General features: G+C 39.5%; 1 protein-coding gene across 8 annotated transcripts in view; it reads left to right on the top strand.

Annotated features, from left to right (window-relative positions):
- The window catches only part of RGS7 (regulator of G protein signaling 7), a 631,374-nt gene that overhangs the window by 470,224 nt on the left and 140,305 nt on the right, over positions 1 to 20,845 (top strand). For 7 of the 8 annotated variants that reach the window (XR_004348551.1, XM_032623464.1, XM_032623456.1 and 4 more), the window contains one exon: positions 19,813 to 19,919. Coding sequence is in view for 7 of the 8 variants with exons in the window: in XM_032623464.1 (XP_032479355.1) it covers positions 19,813 to 19,919 (107 nt within the window). In the remaining variant the exon portion in view is untranslated. Of the gene's footprint in view, positions 1 to 15,288; positions 15,410 to 19,812; positions 19,920 to 20,845 lie in introns of those variants that run through there. The other variant, XM_032623499.1, reaches the window with a different exon arrangement.

Genomic DNA, 20,845 nt, shown 5'->3' with positions numbered 1-20,845 from the left:
TGAGGAAATAAATAGTAATGCCAAGTGGTTCACAAGTTTGCAGGGATACCAACACATTTACAACCTCCTGGTGAGAATTTAAATTGTATGCATTTCTGGAAATTAATTTTGTAGTATACAGAAACACTTTAAAAATATGTGTAACTAAAAAAGAAAAGAAAAAATGGGCTTCCCTGGTGGCGCAGTGGTTGAGAGTCTGCCTGCCGATGCAGGGGACACGGGTTCGTGCCCGGTCCAGGAGGATCCCACATGCCACAGAGCGGCTAGGCCTGTGAGCCATGGCCGCTGAGCCTGTGCGTCCAGAGCCTGTGCTTTGCAACGGGAGAGGCCACAACAGTAAGAGGCCCGCGTACCGAAAAGAAAAAAAAAAAATATGTGTGTAACTTTTGACTTCATTACTTATTTCTAAGAATTTGTTCTATGAAATAATGTAGGATTCATTTATCTGTTTTTGCTAGTATACCTTTTAGTTGTTTGTAATATTCTGGAAAGTTAAGGCACTAATAAGCGAGCAGGCCAAAAAAATAAACAAACCAAAAATAAAAAAGTTCCAACTCACATAGAACTTAAATGTTTATTGGAAAAGATTAATACTAAATAACAAATAGATAAACATGTAAAATTATAAGTGGTAATGAGTGATATGCATATAATTAAAGCAAAATAAAATGGTATGTAGTGAGTAAATCCTATGTTATTCTGTGTAGTCAGGTTATAGTACCCTGATGTGGTAGATTTCACCAGACATCAATCGGGGAAGAAAGGAGGATGTTCAGCTCTCTGGAGGAAGAGTGCTGAGCGTCTCAGGCAGAGAGAGCAGCAATTGCAAAACCTCAAGGCATGAATATGCGTGGTAAGTTTGAGGAAGAGTGAGGAGCTCTGTGTACTAGAGCAGGATATGTGAAGGGGAGGAAGACAGAGAAGTAACTAGTGGCTAGATCATGTAGGATTTTTTTTTAAGGCCAAAGCAAGCACTTTGAACTCTATCCTGAGAAATATGAAAAATTATTGGAGGATTTTAGTAAGAGTGACATGACCTGATTTACATTTTTAAATAATCACTGTGGAAAAGAGCAGGGCATGAATGGAAACTCATTGAAATGTTGTTGCAGTGATTCAGCCAAAAGATGATACCAGATTGGACTGAGGTGGTGATGGCAGAAGTGGGTAGATTCTGAGCTCATCAGGTAGAATCATCAGAATGTTCTCACGGACTGGATGTGATGAATGGGAGAAAGACAGGTATCAAATACTGAAAATTACAGGCCAATATCATTGATGAAGAGAGATGGAAAAATCTCCCTCACCTATTTCTCTCCTTCTCTGTGCACCTCCCCTGTGGCAATCACCTGTTTGTTCTCTGTATCTGTAACTCTGTTTCTGTTTTGTTAAGTTTGTTCTTTTATTCCATTGTGATGTCTTTGTCTGGTTTTGGTATCAGGATGATGCTTGCCTTGTAGGATGAGTTTTGAAGCCTCTGAAATTTTTGGAAATAGTTTGAGAAGGATAGGGGTTAACTCTTCTCTACGTGTTTGGTAGAATTCACCTGTAAAGCTGTCTGGTCCGGAACTTTTGTTTTGGGGGAGTTTTTGTTTGTTCGTTTTGTTTTGTTTTGTTTTCCTGATTTAATTTCATTACTGGTAATTAGTCTGTTCATATGTTCTGTTTCTTCCTGATAAGTCTTGGGAGATTTTACATTTTGAGGATGTTTTGTATTTTTGTGGTGTTGAGTGTAACTTCTTTTTCACCATTTCTGATTTTATTGATTCGGGCCCTCTTTTTTTCTTGATGAATCTGCTAAAGGTTTATCAATTTTGTTTATCGTTTCAAAGAATCATTAATCTTTTCTATTGTTGTGGCCTCTATTTCATTTATTTCTGCTCTGATCTTTATGATTTATTTCCTTCTACTAATGTAGGGGGTTTTTTGTTTGTTTTTTTCTAGTTCTTTAGGTGTAAGGTTAGGTTGTTTGAGATTTTTCTTGTTTCATGAGGTAGGTTTGTATTACTATACACTTCCCTCTCATAACTGCTTTTGCTGTGTTCCATAGATTTTGGATCATTGTGTTTTTTATTTCATTTATCTCCAGGTATTTTTCTTATTTCTTCTTTGATTTCTTCAGTGATCCATTGGTTGTTAAATAGCATATTTTTTAGCATCCATGTTTCTGTTTTTTGCAGTTTTTCTCTTATAGCTGACTTCTACTCTCATAGTGTTATGGTCGCAAAAGATGCTTGATATGATTTCAATTTTCTTAAATTTACTGAGACTTGTTTGATGGCCTAGCATGTTATCTACCTTGGAGAATGTTCCATGTGCACTTGAAAAGAGTGTGTATTCTGCTGCTTTTGGATGGAATGTTCTATATAGATCTATTAAGTCCTTTTATTCTAATGTGTCATTTTAGGCCTTATTGATTTTCTGTCTGGATTATCTGTCCATTGATGCGCCTGGAGTGTTAAAGTCCCCTAATTTTATTGTGTTCGTGTTAATTTCTCCTTTTGTGTCTGTTAATATTTGTTTTATGTATTTAGGTTCTCTTATGTTGGGTACATATATATTTCCAGTTGTTACATTTTCTTGGATCACTCCCTTGATCATTATGTAACATCCTTCTTTGTCTCTTGTTACAGTCTTTATTTTAAAGACTATTTTGTCTGAAATAACTGTTGCTACCCTAGCTTTCTTTTGATACGCATTTGCATGGGGTAACTTTTTCCATCCCTTCACTTTCTGACTGTGTGTGTCTGAAGTGAGTTTAGATCTGAAGTGAGTTTGCTTGTAGGTAGCATATATATGCACGTGTATTCATTCAGCCACTCTATGTCTTTTGATTACAGCATTTAGTCCACTTACATTTAAAGTAATTATTGATATGTATGTTTTTATTGCCATTATGTTCATTGTTTTGATGTTGGGGGTGCCATTCCCTTCTGGCCTGCAGAATTTCTGCTACAAATTCAGCTGATAGCCTTGCAGGAGTTCCCCTTGTGGGAGTTCCCTTGTATGTAACTTGTTGTTTTTCCCTTGCTACTTTTAGTTATTTTCTCTTTATCTTTAACTTTTGCCATTTTAATTACAATGTGCCTTAGTGTGGTCCTCTTTGGCTTGATCCTGTTGGGAGTCTCTGTGCTTCTGGACATGGATGTCTGCTTCCTTTTACAGGTTAGGGAAGTTTTCAGCTATTATGACTCTAAATCTGTTCTCTGCTCCTTTCTCTCTCTCTTCTCCCCCTTGAGACCCCTATAATGAGAATGTCAGTATGCTAGATGTTGTCTCAGAGATCTTTTAAACTGACCTCATTTCTATATTTTTTTTCTTTTTTCTGTTCAGCTTGAATATCTGTCTTCCAGCTTGCTGATCTGTTCTTTCATATTATCTATCTACTGTTGATTCCTTCTAGTGTATTTTGCATTGCATTTATTGTATTCTTCATCTCTGGTTCTTCTTCATATTTTCTAACTCTGTTAAAAAGTTTTGACTTCTCACTCTATTCATTTAATCTTTTCTCAAGTTCTTTGAAAGTCTTTACAATCACTACCTTGAACTTTTTATCTGCTAGATTGCCTATTTCCACTTCACTTAGTTCTTCTGGGGTTTTATCTTGTTCCTTCGTTTGGAACATATTCCTCTGTCACCTCATTTTGCCTAATTTATTATTTTTGTGTATTTGGTAGGTTGGTTATATTTGCCAACCTCATAGAAGTCACGTTTTGTAGGAGACATCCTGTGCATCCCAGCAACGCTCTCCTCTCTTATCACCAGCTCTATATGCTCTAGGGGTACCCCCTATTTGGGCTGCATGGGTCCTTCTGTTGTAATGGGCTGACTACTGTGGGTTGTCTGGTGAGCATGGCTGGCACTGGTCTGGTTGGTTGCCAGGGCCTGCCTTGTGCACAGGCTGCCAGCCACTGGTTGGAGGGGAGAGGTCACAAGGCTGCTGGCTCTGGGGCCCCAGTTGTGTACCAGGGCTAGTGTTGGCCAACTGGTAGATGGAACCAGGTTTTAGAGTTGATAGTCGCATGGCTGGGGGTCCTGGATCTAGTGCTGATCTGCTTGAGGGTGGGGCCAGTTCCTGATACAGCTGACTGTGGGGTTCAGGGTGTCCCAAAGCTGGTGTTGGCCCATTGGTGAAAGGGTCTGGATCCCAATATGGCTGGGGTTCCAAGATGTCTTGGAACTGGTCTTGGCCTGCTGTTGACTACAGCCAGGACCCAAGGAGTCTCGAGGCTGATGCCCTCCCACTGGTAGGTAAAATCAGGTCCTTGGGATAGTGCCAGCCCACTAGGGAGTGAAGCTGGGTCCTGGGGTCTTAGACTGTAGGACACTGGGGTCCTGGAGTTTTTTGGCCCACTGGTTGGTGGGGCTGGGCCCCAGGGGGTCCTGGGTCTGGTGCCTACCCACTGTGAATGACGGTGGTCCTAGGACTAGTGCCAGCCCACTGGTGGACAGAGCCAGGTCCCAATGTCTCTGGCTGCAGGGCCCTGGGGGTCCCGAGGCTAGTGCTAGTGCATTGGTGTGAGGGGCCTGGTCCTGGGACCTCTGGTCAACATTGCTGGGTCTCAGGGCAGTCGTGGAGTTAGGAGGTCTTAAGGAAGCAAGCCTGCTTCTTTGGTGGGGCTGTGTCTCTGCCTAGCTAGTTGCTTGGACTGAGTTGTCCCAGTTCTGGTGCAGACAGGCTGGTGGGAGGGGTTGGGGCTGGTACTAATTAGCTAGACGGAAGATTCTAAAATGGGGCTTACCAGCACCAGTGTCCATATGATCAAACAAGTTCCCCACAATGGCTGCCACCATTGTCTGTGTCCCCAGGGTGAGCTCTAGTTGCCTCCTGCCTCTCCGGGAGGCTCTCCAAGATCAGCAGGTGGGTCTGCCCCAGGCTCCTGTCAAATTACTGCTTCTGCCTTGGGTCTAGAGCATGTGAGATTTTGTGTGTACCCTTTAAGAGTGATTCCCTATTTCCCACAGTCCTCTGGCTCTCGCAAAAGTAAGCCCCACTGGCCTTCAAAGCCAAATGCTCTGGGGGCTTGTCTTCCCGGTGCAGAACCCCTGCACTGGGGAACCCAATGTGGGACTCAGTCCACTAGCTCCTTGGGGAGAACCTCTGCAACTGTAATTATCATGCCATTTATGAGTAGCCCACCCAGGGGTGTGGGTCTTGACTATACTGGGTCTCTGCCCCTCCTACCCATCTGTTGTTGTTCCTTCTTTATATCTTTAGTTGTAGAAGATGTTTTCTGCTAGCCTTCCAGTTTTTTCTCATCAATAGTTTCTCTGTAAATAGTTGTAATTTGGGTGTGCCCATGGGAGGACGTGAGCTCAGGGTCCTTCTACTCCTACCATCTTGGCCACTCCTCTAGAATTTCTTGATTTGAATTCTGGCAATAGAGTCTTCTACTCTATATATTTTATTAGAAGAATCTTATGAAACCATATACTTTTTAGAGGCTGATTGATTTTAATCCTTTAAAAATATCTGGTGTTTATAAATTCTGGCTTATTGTGCAAAAATAGAAAATAATTTTGTGGAGGGGTGTTAATCCTTTTATTAGCTCATCCATATTTCTTCTTTATGTTTCTGAACCTGCCTTATTGTAGTATTATGCAATACTCATAGTTTCAATATTTAAAATGAAAATTGTTGATGGAAATTTGTGCTGATTTTAAAACAGCAAAAAGAAAAATTATTTTAATACATCTCATTTTAATAAATTTACTTCCTCTAGTCTCCAAACTTTTTCTTTGCAAAAGAGTATCTCTATTGATTAGATCCATGGGATAGATTGTGTATTAGAATTCTAGACGTCACTTGTTTGCAGGTTAACTTGTTTCCAACACACACATAAACCAGTATATAAACACAGAGAGAAGAAAAGAAAACTGATAAGTACATGAACTTACGCAAACTGGAATTTTTTCACTTTGAATGTTGTAATGATTATTTTTTTTTTTAAACATCTTTATTGGGGTATAATTGCTTTACAATGGTGTGTTAGTTTCTGCTTTATAACAAAGTGAATCAGCTATACATATACATATGTTCCCATATGTCTTCCCTCTTGCGTCTCCCTCCCTCCCACTCTCCCCATCCCACCCTTCCAGGCTGTCACAAAGCACCGAGCTAATATCCCTGTGCCTTGCGGCTGCTTCCCCCCAGCTATCTACCTTACTACGTTTGTTAGTGTGTATATGTCCATGACTCTCTCTCGCCCTGTCAAAACTCACCCCTCCCCCTCCCCATACCCTCAAGTCTGTTCTCCAGTAGGTCTGCGTCTTTATTCCTATCTTACCCCTAGGTTCTTCATGACATTTTTTTCCCTTAAATTCCATATATATGTGTTAGCATATGGTATTTGTCTTTTTCTTTCTGACTTACTTCACTCTGTATGACAGACTCTAGGTCTATCCATCTCATTACAAATAGCTCAATTTCATTTCTTTTTAAGGCTGAGTAATATTCCATTGTGTATATGTGCCACATCTTCTTTATCCATTCATCCGCTGATGGGCGCTTAGGTTGTTTCCATGTCCTGGCTATTGTAAATAGAGCTGCAATGAACATTTTGGTACATGACTCTCTTTGAATTTTGGTTTTCTCAGGGTATATGCCAAGTAGTGGGATTGCTGGGTCATATGGTAATTCTATTTGTAGTTTTTTAAGGAACCTCCATACTGTTCTCCACAGTGGCTGAACCAATTCACATTCCCACCAGCAGTGCAAGAGTGTCCCCTTTTCTCCACACCCTCTCCAGCATTTATTGTTTCTAGATTTTTTGATGATGGCCATTCTGACTGGTGTGAGATGATATCTCATTGTAGTTTTGATTTGCATTTCTCTAATGATTAATGATGTTGAGCATTCTTTCATGTGTTTGTTGGCATTCTGTATATCTTCTTTGGAGAAATGTCTATTTAGGTCTTCTGCCCATTTTTGGATGGGGTTGTTTGTTTTTTTGTTATTGAGCTGCATGAGCTGCTTGTAAATTTTGGAGATTAATCCTTTGTCAGTTGCTTCATTTGCAAATGTTTTCTCCCATTCTGAGGGTTGTCTTTTGGTCTTGGTTATGGTTTCCTTTGCTGTGCAAAAGCTTTGAAGTTTCATTAGGTCCCATTTGTTTATTTTTGTTTTTATTTCCATTACTCTAGGAGGTGGGTCAGAAAGGATCTTGCTGTGATTTATGTCATAGAGTGTTCTTCCTATGTTTTCTTCTAAGAGTTTGATAGTTTCTGGCCTTACATTTAGGTCTTTAATCCATTTTGAGCTTATTTTTGTGTATGGTGTTAGGGAGTGATCTAATCTCATACTTTTACATGTACCTGTCCAGTTTTCCCAGCACCATTTATTGAAGAGGCTGTCCTTTCTCCACTGTACATTCCTGCCTCCTTTATCAAAGATAAGGTGTCCATATGTGCGTGGGTTTATCTCTGGGCTTTCTATCCTGTTCCACTGATCTATCTTTCTGTTTTTGTGCCAGTACCATACTGTCTTGATTACTGTTGCTTTGTAATATAGTCTAAAGTCAGGGAGCCTTATTCCTCCAGCTCCTTTTTTCGTTCTCAAGATTGCTTTGGCTATTCGGGGTCTTTTGTGTTTCCATACAAATTGCGAAATTTTTGGTTCTAGTTCTGTGAAAAATGCCAGTGGTAGTTTGATAGGGATTGCATTGAATCTGTAGATTGCTTTGGGTAGTAGAGTCATTTTCACAATGTTGATTCTTCCCATCCAAGAACATGGTATATCTCTCCATCTATTTGTATCATCTTTAATTTCTTTCATCAGTGTCTTATAATTTTCTGCATACAGGTCTTTCGTATCCTTAGGTAGGTTTATTCCTAGATATTTTATTCTTTTTGTTGCAATGGTAAATGGGAGTGTTTTCTTGATTTCACTTTCAGATTTTTCATCATTAGTATATAGGAATGCCAGAGATTTCTGTGCATTAATTTTGTATCCTGCTACTTTACCAAATTCATTGATTAGCTCTAGTAGTTTTCTGGTAGCATCTTTAGGATTCTCTATGTATAGTATCATGTCATCTGCAAACAGTGACAGCTTTACTTCTTCTTTTCCGATTTGGATTCCTTTTATTTCCTTTTCTTCTCTGATTGCTGTGGCTAAAACTTCCAAAACTATGTTGAATAAGAGTGGTGAGAGTGGGCAACCTTGTCTTGTTCCTGATCTTAGTGGAAATGCTTTCAGTTTTTCACCATTGAGGATGATGTTTGCTGTGGGCTTGTCATATATGGCTTTTATTATGTTTAGGAAAGTTCCCTCTATGCCTACTTTCTGGAGGGTTTTTATCATAAATGGGTGTTGAATTTTGTCGAAAGCTTTCTCTGCATCTATTGAGATGATCATATGGTTTTTCTCCTTCAATTTGTTAATATGGTTTATCACATTGATAGATTTGCGTATATTGAAGAATCCTTGCATTCCTGGAATAAACCCCACTTGATCATGGTGTATGATCCTTTTAATGTGCTTTTGGATTCTGTTTGCTAGTATTTTGTTGAGGATTTTTGCATCTATGTTCATCAGTGATATTGGCCTGTAGTTTTCTTTCTTTGTGACATCCTTGTCTGGTTTTGGTATCAAGGTGATGGTGGCTTCGTAGAAGGAATTTGGGAGTGTTCCTCCCTCTGCTATATTTTGGAAGAGTTTGAGAAGGATAGGTGTTAGCTCTTCTCTAAACGTTTGATAGAATTCACCTGTGAAGCCATCTGGTCCTGGGCTTTTGTTTGTTGGAAGGTTTTTAATCACAGTTTCAATTTCAGTGCTTGTGATTGGTCTGTTCATATTTTCTATTTCTTCCTGATTCAGTCTTGGCAGGTTGTGCATTTCTAAGAATTTGTCCATTTCTTCCAGATTGTCCATTTTATTGGCATAGAGTTGCTTGTAGTAATCTCTCATGATTTTTTTTATTTCTGCAGTGTCAGTTGTTACTTCTCCTTTTTCATTTCTAATTCTATTGATTTGAGTCTTCTCCCTTTTTTTCTTGATGAGTCTGGCTAGTGGTTTATCTATTTTGTTTATCTTCTCAAAGAACCAGCTTTTAGTTTTATTGATCTTTGCTATTGTTTCCTTCATTTCTTTTTCATTTATTTCTGATCTGATTTTTATGATTTCTTTCCTTCTGCTAGCTTTGGGGTTTTTTTGTTCTTCTTTCTCTAATTGCTTGAGGTGCAAGGTTAGGTTGTTTATTCGAGATGTTTCCTGCTTCTTAAGGTGGGCTTGTATTGCTATAAACTTCCCCCTTAGAACTGCTTTTGCTGCATCCCATAGGTTTTGGGTCGTTGTGTCTCCATTGTCATTTGTTTCTAGGTATTTTTTTATTTCCTCTTTGATTTCTTCAGTGATCACTTCATTATTAAGTAGTGTATTGTTTAGCCTCCATGTGTTTGTATTTTTTAAAGATCTTTTCCTGTAATTGATATCTAGTCTCATGGCGTTGTGGTCGGAAAAGATACTTGATACAATTTCAGTTTTCTTTGCCTATTTCGTCTTCATTTGTTAGGTCTGGTGGGTTTTTATCTTGCTCCTTCATCTGCTGTGTGTTTTTCTGTCTTCTCATTTTGCTTATCTTACTGTGTTTGGGGTCTCCTTTTTGCAGGCTGCACTTTCGTAGTTCCCGTTGTTTTTGATGTCTGTCTCCAGTGGCTAAGGTTGTTTCAGTGGGTTGTGTAGGCTTCCTGGTGGAGGGGACTAGTGCCTGTGTTGTGCTGGATGAGGCTGGATCTTGTCTCTCTAGTGGGCAGGTTCACGTCTGGTGGTGTGTTTTGGGGTGTCTGTGGCCTTATTATGATTTTACGCAGCCTCTCTGCTAATGGGTGGGGTTGTGTTCCTGTTTTGCTAGTTGTTTGGCATAGGTTGTCCAGCACTGTGGCTTGCTGGTCGTTGAGTGAAGCTGGGTGCTGGTGTTAAGATGGAGGTCTCTGGGATATTTCCACCGTTTAATATTATGTGGAGCTGGGAGGTCTCTTGTTGACCAGTGTCCTGAAGTTGGCTCTCCTACCTCAGAGGCAGAGCCCTGACTCCTGGCTGGAGCACCAAGAGCCTTTCATCCACACAGCTCAGAATAAAAGGGAGAAAAAGTAGGGAGAATTAGTAGAAGTATGAGTAAAGAAAGAAGGAAAGGAGGAAAGGAAGGAAGGAAGAAAAGCAAAGAAGGAAAGAAAGGAGGGAGGGAGGGAGGGAGGGAGGAAGGAAGGAAGGAGGGAAAGAAGGAAAAAAGACAGAAAGAAAGATGATACAGTAAAAATAAAATAAAGTATAATATAGTTATTGAATTAAAAAATATTTAGAAAAAAAAAAAAAAGGGACGGATAGAACCTTAGGACAAATGTTGGAAGCAAAGCTATACAGAGAAAATCTTACACAGAAGCATACACATACACCTTCACAAAAAGAGGTAAAGGGGGAAAAATCATAAATCCTGCTCCCTGAGACCACCTCCTCAATTTGGGGTGATTCGTTGTCTAAAGGAGGGAAGGAAGGAAGGAAAGAAAGAAAGAACGAAGGTAAAGTATAATAAAGTTATTACAATTAAACTTAATTATTAAGAAAAAGAATTTTTAAAAAAAAGTCATGGACGGATAGAGCCCTAGGACAAATGGTGGAAGCAAGAGTATACAGACAGGATCTCACACAGAAGCATACACGTACACATTCACAAAAAGAGGGAAAGGGAAAAAAATCATAGATCTCGCTCCTAAATTCCACCTCTTCAATTTGGGATCATTCCTTGTCTATTCAGGTATTCCACAGATGCAGGGTATATCAAGTTGATTGTGGAGCTTTAATCCGCTGCTTCTGTGGCTGCTGGGAGAGATTTCCCTTTCTCTTCTTTGTTCTCACAGCTCACAGGAGCTCAGCTTTGGATTTGGCCCTGCCTCTGCGTGTAGGTCGCTGGAGGGCGTCTGTTTTTTCGCTCAGACAGGACGGGGTTAAAGGAGCCGCTGATTCGGGGCCTCCGGCTCTCTCTGGCCGGGGGTTGGGGGATGGGGGTAGGAGGGGCACTACGTGCGGGGCGGGCCTGCGGCGGCAGAGGCAGCGTGACGTTGCGGCAGAGGCCGGCGTGATGTTGCACCAGCCTGAGACCCGCCGTGCGTACTCCCGGGGAAGTTGTCCCTGGATCCCGGGAACCTGGCAGTGGCGGGCTGCACAGGCTCCGCGGAAGAGGGGTGTGGAGAGTGACCTGGGGTCGCACACAGGCCCCTTGGTGGCGGCAGCAGCAGCCTTAGCGTCTCCCGCCCGTCTCTGGGGTCCGCGGTTTTAGCCGCGGCTCGCGCCCGTCTCTGGGGTTTGCGCTTTCAGCCGCGGCTCGCGCCCGTCTCGGGGGCTCGCGCCCTCAGCCGCGGCTCGCGCCCGTCTCTGGGGTTCGCGCTTTTAGCCGCGGCTCGCGCCCGTCTCTGGAGTTCCTTTAAGCAGCGCTCTTAAACCCCTCTCCTCGCGCACCAGGAAACAAAGAGGGAAGAAAAAGTCTCTTGCCTCTTCGGCCGGTGCAGGCTTTTCCCCGAACTCCCTCCCGGCTAGTCGTGGTGCACTAACCCCTTCAGGCTATGTTCAAGCCGCCAACCCCAGTCCTCTCCCTGAGCTCCGTCCAAAACCAAAACCCGAGCCTCAGCTCGCAGCCCCGCCCGCCCCGGTGGGTGAGCAGCAAGCCTCTCGGGTTGGTGAGTGCTGGTCGGCACCGATCGTCTGTGCAGGAATCTCCCCGCTTTGCCCTCCACACCCGTCGCTGTGCACTACTCCGCGGTCCCGAAACTCCCCCCTCCGCCTCCCGCAGTCTCCGCCCGCGGAGGGGCTTCCTAGTGTGTGGAAACTTTTCCTCCTTCACAGCTCCCTCCCACTGGTGCAGGTGCCGTCCTTATTCTTTTGTCTCTGTTTTTTCTTTTGCCCTACCCAGTTACGTGGGGAGTTTCTTGCCTTTTGGGAGGTCTGAGGTCTTCTGCCAGCCTTCAGTAGGAGTTATGTAGGAGTTGTTCCACGTGTGGATGTATTTCTGGTGTATCCGTGGGGAGGAAGGCGATCTCCGCGTCTTACTCTTCCGCCATCTTCAAGGTCTCATTCGCGGTCCAACTCAAGCGTGCTCTCTCCTCCACTGGCTTGTGGGTCCCTCACAGGCTGAGACAGGACCACAGCGGCGCTTCATTCCAAGGGGCAACTTTACTTTGGCTTCTCTGAGAATGGCGCCCCCGGGTATCCCCTGAATGTTGTAATGATTATTTAAACAGTTGCTGACATCAGTCCTGATATCCCACACTACACCCCCAGTTGAAGCAATGATTTCTGCAAAATAGAGATGAAAGGAAATTTTATCTTGTTTTGCTTAGAAATTTCATAAAAACTATTTCCATGATCCAAGGGTATAGCTTTGAAATTAGCTTTATACTTCATTATGGTTTAAATATCGTTAAGGAATAGTGATTTTAAAAACATAGTACCATGAGCAGGTAATATCAGAAGACTATGTGGCTTATTCTTTTTGTATGTGTGTGTGTGTTAGTTTCCGCTTGATAACAAAGTGAATTGGCTATACATATACATATATTCCCATATCTCCTCCCTCTTGCATCTCCCTCCCACCCTCCGTATCCCACCCCTTTAGGTGGACACAAAGCACCAAGCTGATCTCCCTGTGCTATGCAGCTGCTTCCCACTAGCTATCTATTTTACATTTGGTAGTATATGTATGTCCATTCCACTCTCTCACTTTGTCCCAGCTTACCCTTCTCCCTCCCCATGTCCTCAAGTCCATTCTCTACATCTGCATCTTTATTCATGTCCTGCCCTTAGGTTCTTCAGACCTTTTTTTTTTTAAGATTCCATATAGATGTGTTAGCATACAGTATTTGTTTTTCTCTTTCTGACTTACTTCACTCTGTATGACAGACTCTAGGTCCATCCACCACACTACAAATAACTCAATTTCATTTCTTTTTATGGCTGAGTAATATTCCATTGTATATATGTGCCACATCTTCTTTGTCCATTCATCTGTCAATGGACACTTAGGTTGCTTCCATGTCCTGGCTATTGTAAATAGAGCTGCAACGAACATTGTGGTACATGACTCTTTTTGAAGTATGGTTTTCTCAGGGTTGGTGGGAATGTAAACTGATACAGCCACTATGGAGAACAGTATGGAGGTTCCTTAAAAAACTAAAAATAGAACTACCATACGACCCAGCAATCCCACTATGTGGCTTATTCTTTAGGAGTGACATTTGATTTTCAAACCAAATGCATTTAGGGCATTCTGTCACATGGCATGAGTTACTGGGTATTTGTGTGCATTTTTACAACTAGCTTTTGAAAATATATAGATAGAACATACATCAATCCAGTTTTTATCTATGTGGAATAAGTATTACATTTGCTCTGTGCACAAATCACTCTTAATTTACCATAGGATTGAGTTTTAAGCAACTGAAACTCAAATCTGCTATTGTATTTCATATTGTACATTTAAATTTATTGTTTGTGTTATTGGGGCAGGCACAATGGCAAGAGTATCTGAGGAAGAAAGAAAAATATCTATTTCCATTTGATACAAAGAGGCAAAATAAATGTGGCAGCATCTCTGCCACAACTTCCAGCATGGGTGTTGATTGCACACCATGTCATAGAATCAGAGTTGGAAACAGTTTAGTGATCCACCCCTGCATTTCCAGATGCCTACTTTAAGGTCCAGAGAAATGAGATAACTTAAGATACGCAGTCACAGAAACTAGACTATGATTGGCATTCAAATCCCATGACTTGCAGTTGAGCGTGTTTTTCCATGATATGCACGCATTCTTGTTAAGTAGCATGTGCTGTCTTTGATTTGAAGCAACATAAGCTGCAGAAGCTCCCTGTCTTTTTAAAAATTGAACTGTAGTGGATTTACAGTGTTTTATTAGTTTCAGGTGTACAGCAAGGTGATTCCATTTTATATATATACTTTTTCAGATTCTTTTCCTTTATAGGTTATCACAAAGAATTGAGTATAGTTTTCTGTGCTATACAGTAGGTCCTTTCTGGTTATCTTTTTTTATATATAGTAGTCCCTGTCTATTAAAGTTAGCTCAGTGTCTTACTTTCCTTCCAACTCATTCAACCAGACTAACTGGTGGAAACTTTGCAGAATATATACTGGATTTTAGAGGGAATGTTGCTTTCCACTTTCATTTATTATTGCCTCGCTCTTGTGATTGTTGTAGATTGCTTACACTATTCTTGAATAAACTCAGTGTGAGTTTTCTCTCATCTGAATACTATTCTAGCACCTAATCACACATATAAATAAAATAGAATCTTGTTGAAGTGCAGCTGATTTTACACAATGATGGAACTACCATTTATACAGAAGGATATACTATATCAGTGAAATGAACGTGCTGATATCCTATAGTTACCAGATAACATAGATCTTAAACCAGTTCTCCACACCAATATCACATAGGTCTTTCTCTCTCTTTTTAAAAATTTCAGCATTATTCTTCATATTGAAATAATCTCTTAAGGTGTCATACTTACTGATACTAGGCAACTAGACTTTTCTACCCTAAGTGTGTGATAAGGGCCATTGATGTTTGATCCTGTTACTTTCAGTACCAATTTCTTAATGAGTTAATTTTTTTGAGTCCTGGGAAAATATTATGCTTCCTTAAGAAATCCTCTCCATTCTGACTGCTGTTCCTGTGCTTCCTCTGTCACTGTTGTTTATTAGCATTGCCATTCTTGGTGTGTCCTCATATCATTCCTCCCCGCCCCCAGCTCCTGAACTGTGGGAGTTCTGACTGATCTGTTGCACTTTCATGTTTCAGATTGTAAACCTGGTGTGCAGAATATGTTACCTTTGGAAATCTTTTCCTATAACTATGATACCAAATCTTTGGGATTTGGGTAGTGTTCTTTGCTGCCTAGGAATAAGTGTAAGTGCATTCCAGAGCAGATTCATCATCTGTACACTAAATATCCCAGTTTGATCACCTGGAAGACTTTAAATAGTGTTCAGTTGGAAGTGTTTAACATGATCTAGAAGCCTGGATCAATACCAGCTACTAGTTTCCCCACTGCCTTTTGCAGTAGACTAAGTGCTACTGAATGTGTCCTTTCATAATATGAACTAACCAATAATAACTCACATTTTTGGAGCACTTCTATGTGGCTGGCCTTATTTTACGTGCATTGCACATTTATCTCAATTGTTCCTCACAACAGACTTTTAACATCAGCATTTTATTATCTTTGTTTTACAGATGAGGACACAGGCCCAGAGAATGAGCCTTCTGCCCCAGTCATACAGCTAGCACATGAGGGAGTCAGAGTTTGAACCCAAGTGGCTGGCTTGTACATCCTAGCTGCTTCACCCAACACTGTGCTCCTTTGTTTGGAAATATTATTCGCTTGCATTAATTACCTAGTGTAAGCTTCAAAGCTGGTATAAATTATGCTTCTGTTTTTATTTCTCCCAAATAGAATCTATTTTATCTTATTTAATCTATTTCACCATATTGTACACTTCTAAATCCTGATTTTTGATTGCTAAAAGGCAAGTGGCACTTCATTTTTCTATGTGGAAATGATTTTTTTTTTTTTAAAAAAGGAGAAAAGCCCCAATACTTACTTCTTTCACTAACTCTTACTATTGAGAAGATAGACCTACCTCAGAAATCCCTAACTGTAGTAATAGTTCACTTTTATTTGGCCTTGTTGGAGAAAAAAAATCTTCTGCGTATGTGATTTTTCTACATGATTAATCTTACCTTGCAAATGCCTATTCTAAAAAAAGTATAATATTTTGAAATATTTCTCTAATGACCACTTCCCTGTCTTCTTAGAGAATAACAAGTTTAACAAAGTCTTTCCTTTATGACTCAGAATCATCATGATAAATGTCTGTTATTTTACTATTTAATAACTTACCTCTGTCTACTTTTTAGTTTTTCTTTCCTTGATCTCATATCATCGGCTGTCATTTTTTTTCTATTTTGAGTGGATTTCCTTCTAAAATACTTCTCCCCATAACACTAATCATATTTGCTACATCATGTATGCTGTGTTGATAATGAAACAATCACATTTTCTAATATATACACATAAAAGTAAAAATGCATGACAGGAATAAAAATAGAAGATTTAGTGAAATTTTTTATTATTATTTCTTCACTCAGAGGCATTGTTCCATCACTGTGAAATTATAGGGTATATTTGGGAGATGCTGAGATTACCCGCTGTGGGATCCCTGGATAAAGAAGATATTACTGAGTTCTGAAAATATGTTATAAATACAGAACTGAATATAGAAATATATATTTCTACATATGGAAATATAGAACTGAACACACAAGTCTCTTTTATAGTATGCTTTTTATCCTATTAACTTTCTGAAGTAGTTGTGATTCAAAAGCAAATTACACCATGCAGAATTCGTTTTACTTTTAAAGGATTTTGATAATTCTGTTGTTTAAGGCTTTAAGGTGAAGTAATGCGATGAGCACGTCAGGCTTAACAAAGCTACACTACGCTGTTCACATAGTAACAGTTGTTTAGAGATGCATTTTTACTTCTCGGTTTGTTCATGGCTTGAACATCCAAATGAAAAATAAACTGGAATCTTAATGGTAAGTTTATTGTTGAAGTTTATCCAGTTGTGTGGGTGACGTGGATAACACATGTGCAAGACGATTTATTAGTAATTATTTTGCTAAGAAGCATAATGTTGTGGGGCTATCTGGTGCGCCATTATTGGGAGGGTGATCTTGATAGACTACCCATTAGATTCTTTCAACACTTAGTTCCAAGACTGCCAGTGGTCCTCCAGCTTCTTATTAGATTAAGGCTGTGCTGAGATTCAGGGGCAGCTGGATCATGGGGAAATGTAGCTCCATGCTTATTACTCACAATAAACAATTCAACCTTGAGAAAACTATCCCAAGCCCACCCTAAGATCTCTTAGTGGCGTTTGTGCCATTTATATCACTATTATCTTTTCCCATATAAAACACTTAGAACAGTCCCACCTCAAAAGCTTTAAAAGTATTTTGAAAAGATATTATGAACATCTAAATTATCTTGGCAAAGCGTAAGCTGCTTATCATCACGACACTAGATAACTAGTATTTTTTGTGCAGTATATGTTTTTCATATTCCATATGTCATTTATTCATAAATTTACTTATTCACTCATTCAGTAAATACTGATTCAATAGCTACTTTTGCTATTGCTATGCTACATGTCAAACTTATAGCCTTAAATGAGACAGAAAATTCACCCGATGCCCTGATTTTCATCTAACCATTCATCCTGTCTTGGTCATGTTCTCTGGAGGTTCTGTGATAGAGCATGTAACTTGTCCAATCTCAATCTCTCTAGGTTACTGTTTGACCAATGACCCTGAAATCATTTTATAAGGTTTGTTAGAAGTTCAGTCCTCTTATATATTAAGTTAAATAGTTTGATTTGACCTCTACATAGAACTATGTGTGGGCCATGCAGAAACTAAATTTTGATCTTATTGATACCGCCACAAATGTACATCTGTTGAATTCAAGGCATTTAAAAAACCTATCAAAACCAATTTTCCTTATTAATAAAATTATGGAGCATGAGAATCTGTTGGAGGGTTGCAAAATGAGAATATATATCATTAAACCAAACAAAAACGGAGTATTGTACCTCGAAAAAAAGAGGTTGAGATTACTTGCTAATTCACTATTATTCTCTTCAGCAAACATTTATGCAGGCCTAATTATGGTAGTGTTATGTGAAGAAAACCTGCAGACATTCATCTTGCCCTCTAGAAATGTATGATTTATCATATAATTAGTATCTATTGAATACAGAAAGGTAAGAACTTGCGTATGTTCATTTGCTTCTGATTTTCTTTTCTGCAGCTTCCCTATATTTACTTACACTATGTTTTTCTAATCCTCATCAACACATTAGCACCTGTTTTTTGATGTTTCTTTGTTTTATTTTAGTCACACTCTTCCCTGTGCTTAGAGTTTAGAAACTTTACTATTAATCTTTCTGGGCATCTGTTCTCCTTTCTTGTATCTATACTCTGAAAATTTCCCCATGTGCCATAATTCAATTTACCTTTCTGGAAAGTAGTGCTAATAATATTTTCCTAGGCCACAGACTGCTGGAATAAAATGAATAAAGATGGTTGTAACAAGATAGGTGGACCACCTGACTTTGAAATCCCCAAACAGATGTAATATATTGCTCTGCCCAGGGCTACCAGACAGGAACACCCAGGGATTCTGAACATGACCAAGGCTGTAAGCACCTGCTCATTATTATAGGCCAGCATTCTTCACAGATCCTCTTGCCATTTTAATTTTATAAATAATCCACAAAAAGAAGACATAACTGGCTGATGCTATTTAGGACTGCCAGCTCCCCCACTCAGCCTGGTTGAAGGCAAATTTATGGAAGTGGATTTCCTGAAAGTACTTTAAAGAAAAGTAAAAATCATTCAGTGTGTAAATAAAGAAGCACAATAGCTACCACCTGTTGAGTATCTACTATAGCACAGGGTACTATTCCATCTTCTTCTTTATATATATTCTTATTTGATTTTTATACCAGCTCTGCAAGGTGGGTTTATTACCTCTATTAATGGATAGGAGAGTTACAGAGAATTTAAGTAACAAAAGCTAGTGAGTATCTCCAAAGGTTTTGTTCTTCCCACAATATCACACTACCTCCTGAGCTTTAATAAGAATCACAGAATATGTGGGTATATACTTACAAGCACCTTAGACTTTGAGAAGACCTTGACTTTGAACTAAAAGGATGCATAAGTGATGAAAAAATCCTCCTTTGTAGAAAAAGAACATTCTATGCAGGGAGAGACTTGATTGGTAGTGTGAAAAGATGACTGGGACACTTAATAACAGTCTCTGGACACATGACAAAGAGGCTGATTGGCAGTTGTTCTTTATTATTGACAAGATCAGTGGAGTGGAGGCCGGAGATAGAAGAAGTTACCAATTAAAATATTTGCAAGATGCTAGATAATAATTAAAAGGGGCACTGTAGTAGCCCATTACAGGTAAAATTTAACAGTTATCTTATTATTAGCCAATATAGGCATGGAAGTGAGGAGAGTAATTTACTGCATAAATTAAAGTATTATGTTCCAACTATTTCCCAGACTACTGGGAAAATATAATGTTTTCATTGTCATATAAACCTCTACATAGTCCATATGTAGAATACTGTATACAGAGTAGTAAAAGCTAGAACAGTCTGGCCAACCACAGACTGCAGGCTCACTTAGTGCAGCATAAATTTTTCTAGATACCTTAACATTACCTGTTAACATTGCCTCTAGTAATGGTTCATATCATTAGAAAAATTGCTGATAGTATTGGATATTCATATTACAGGGCAGGGGGTGATGCAAGCAAGAACACTTTTTAAAGTTTAAAGTGCTATATAAATGCCAAGTAGAATTGTTTGTGTAAGGTTATTAACATATAGCAAAATATGTCCCATCTATAAAATGAAGAAACCAGATTCTGTGATTTCAGGAAAAACCTTCAGTTTCAATGTTCCATAACTTTATGTTCTCATGGGCTGGTCGCCATGCACTGTTGGTCATTGCACAGTCACTACCAGGAAGCAGAGCCATCTTAGTACCTTATGTGGAAGAGCTGAAAGAAGAAGTACAAAGACAGGCTTTTCAGGATGATGAGAATTCCAATGCAAGAATGTGTTCAAATGGAACAAGATAAAATTCTACATGGCTATAAGTCAACAGTTTTAAAGAGAGCTTTTATATGTGTTTTTTGGTTTGTTTATTTTCATGAAACAGTTGAGGCACTCCATTTGGGAACACTAATGGCTGCCCATGGCTACTTCTTTCCAATCTCGGATCATGTCCTCACACTCAAGGATGATGGCACCTTTTACCGGTTCCAAGTAAGTTTAATAAAAATATTCTTTAACAGTAAAAACAAGTCTGCATTTTCATTGTTTTACAAAAAATTTGAAAATTATGACTTATTTTACTTTGACTTAAGCTAGTTAGAATCTAATGATTTGTGAAAGCTAAATTGTGTGATGATTTAAATTATATTTTATATAAAATGTTTGAGAAAAATTCAGAGAGTGACAATGGAATTCACGAAGATGAGAGAGTTCATCTGTAAGTAACATTTATTTGCTAGGAAGGAAGTTGAGAGATTAACTAAATTTGTTACACTCTAGACCCTGCATGATCCAGAGCCATCTACAGTCCAAGCAAATAGTCATGGGAATGCTTGAAGCTCCAGGGTAGAATTTAGCTAATAAATACATATCCTCTGCATGTCTGAGACCTACAAGTCTATGAAGACTGACATGCATGATGCTTTGCGTACATATACTCATCTGAGACAGGAAGCCACCTTAGATAACTTATAAACTGACAAGAGTCATTCTAAGGTCATTTTTCAAATGAGATACCTATAAAGAATAATCTTTCAGGAAATGATTGTGGACTCTAATTTCAGTTATTGAGCATTCAGTTGACACTTGAGTTTACAGTGGTTTACCTGAAGTGTATTCTACATTTCATTAGACATTATGGTTCATTAGTAACTGACTGGAAGATTCCAACCTAAAAAAATTAAGGCATATATGCCAGAGTTCAAACTCTAGCTCTAGGTATTTTCAGAGGATTCTCCCCATCGTCCAACTTTTAGACATTGGAGCATTCTTCTCACTAGCCCCGAATGATTAGATGTTCTATATCTAAATAAAGTGACTTGGATGCCTAAGGACTTGCTTGGACTTTGCAGTTGAAAACAGAGGGAATATGTTTTAAAAAATTGTTCTCAAAGATCATTGTCCTCCTAGAAAACTCT

The sequence above is a fragment of the Phocoena sinus genome, chromosome 1, assembly GCF_008692025.1.
Source record: "Phocoena sinus isolate mPhoSin1 chromosome 1, mPhoSin1.pri, whole genome shotgun sequence".
NCBI classification, from domain to species: domain Eukaryota; kingdom Metazoa; phylum Chordata; class Mammalia; order Artiodactyla; family Phocoenidae; genus Phocoena; species Phocoena sinus.
The sequence above is the reverse complement of the archived record's forward strand: the minus strand, read 5'-3'. Positions and strand labels throughout refer to the sequence as shown.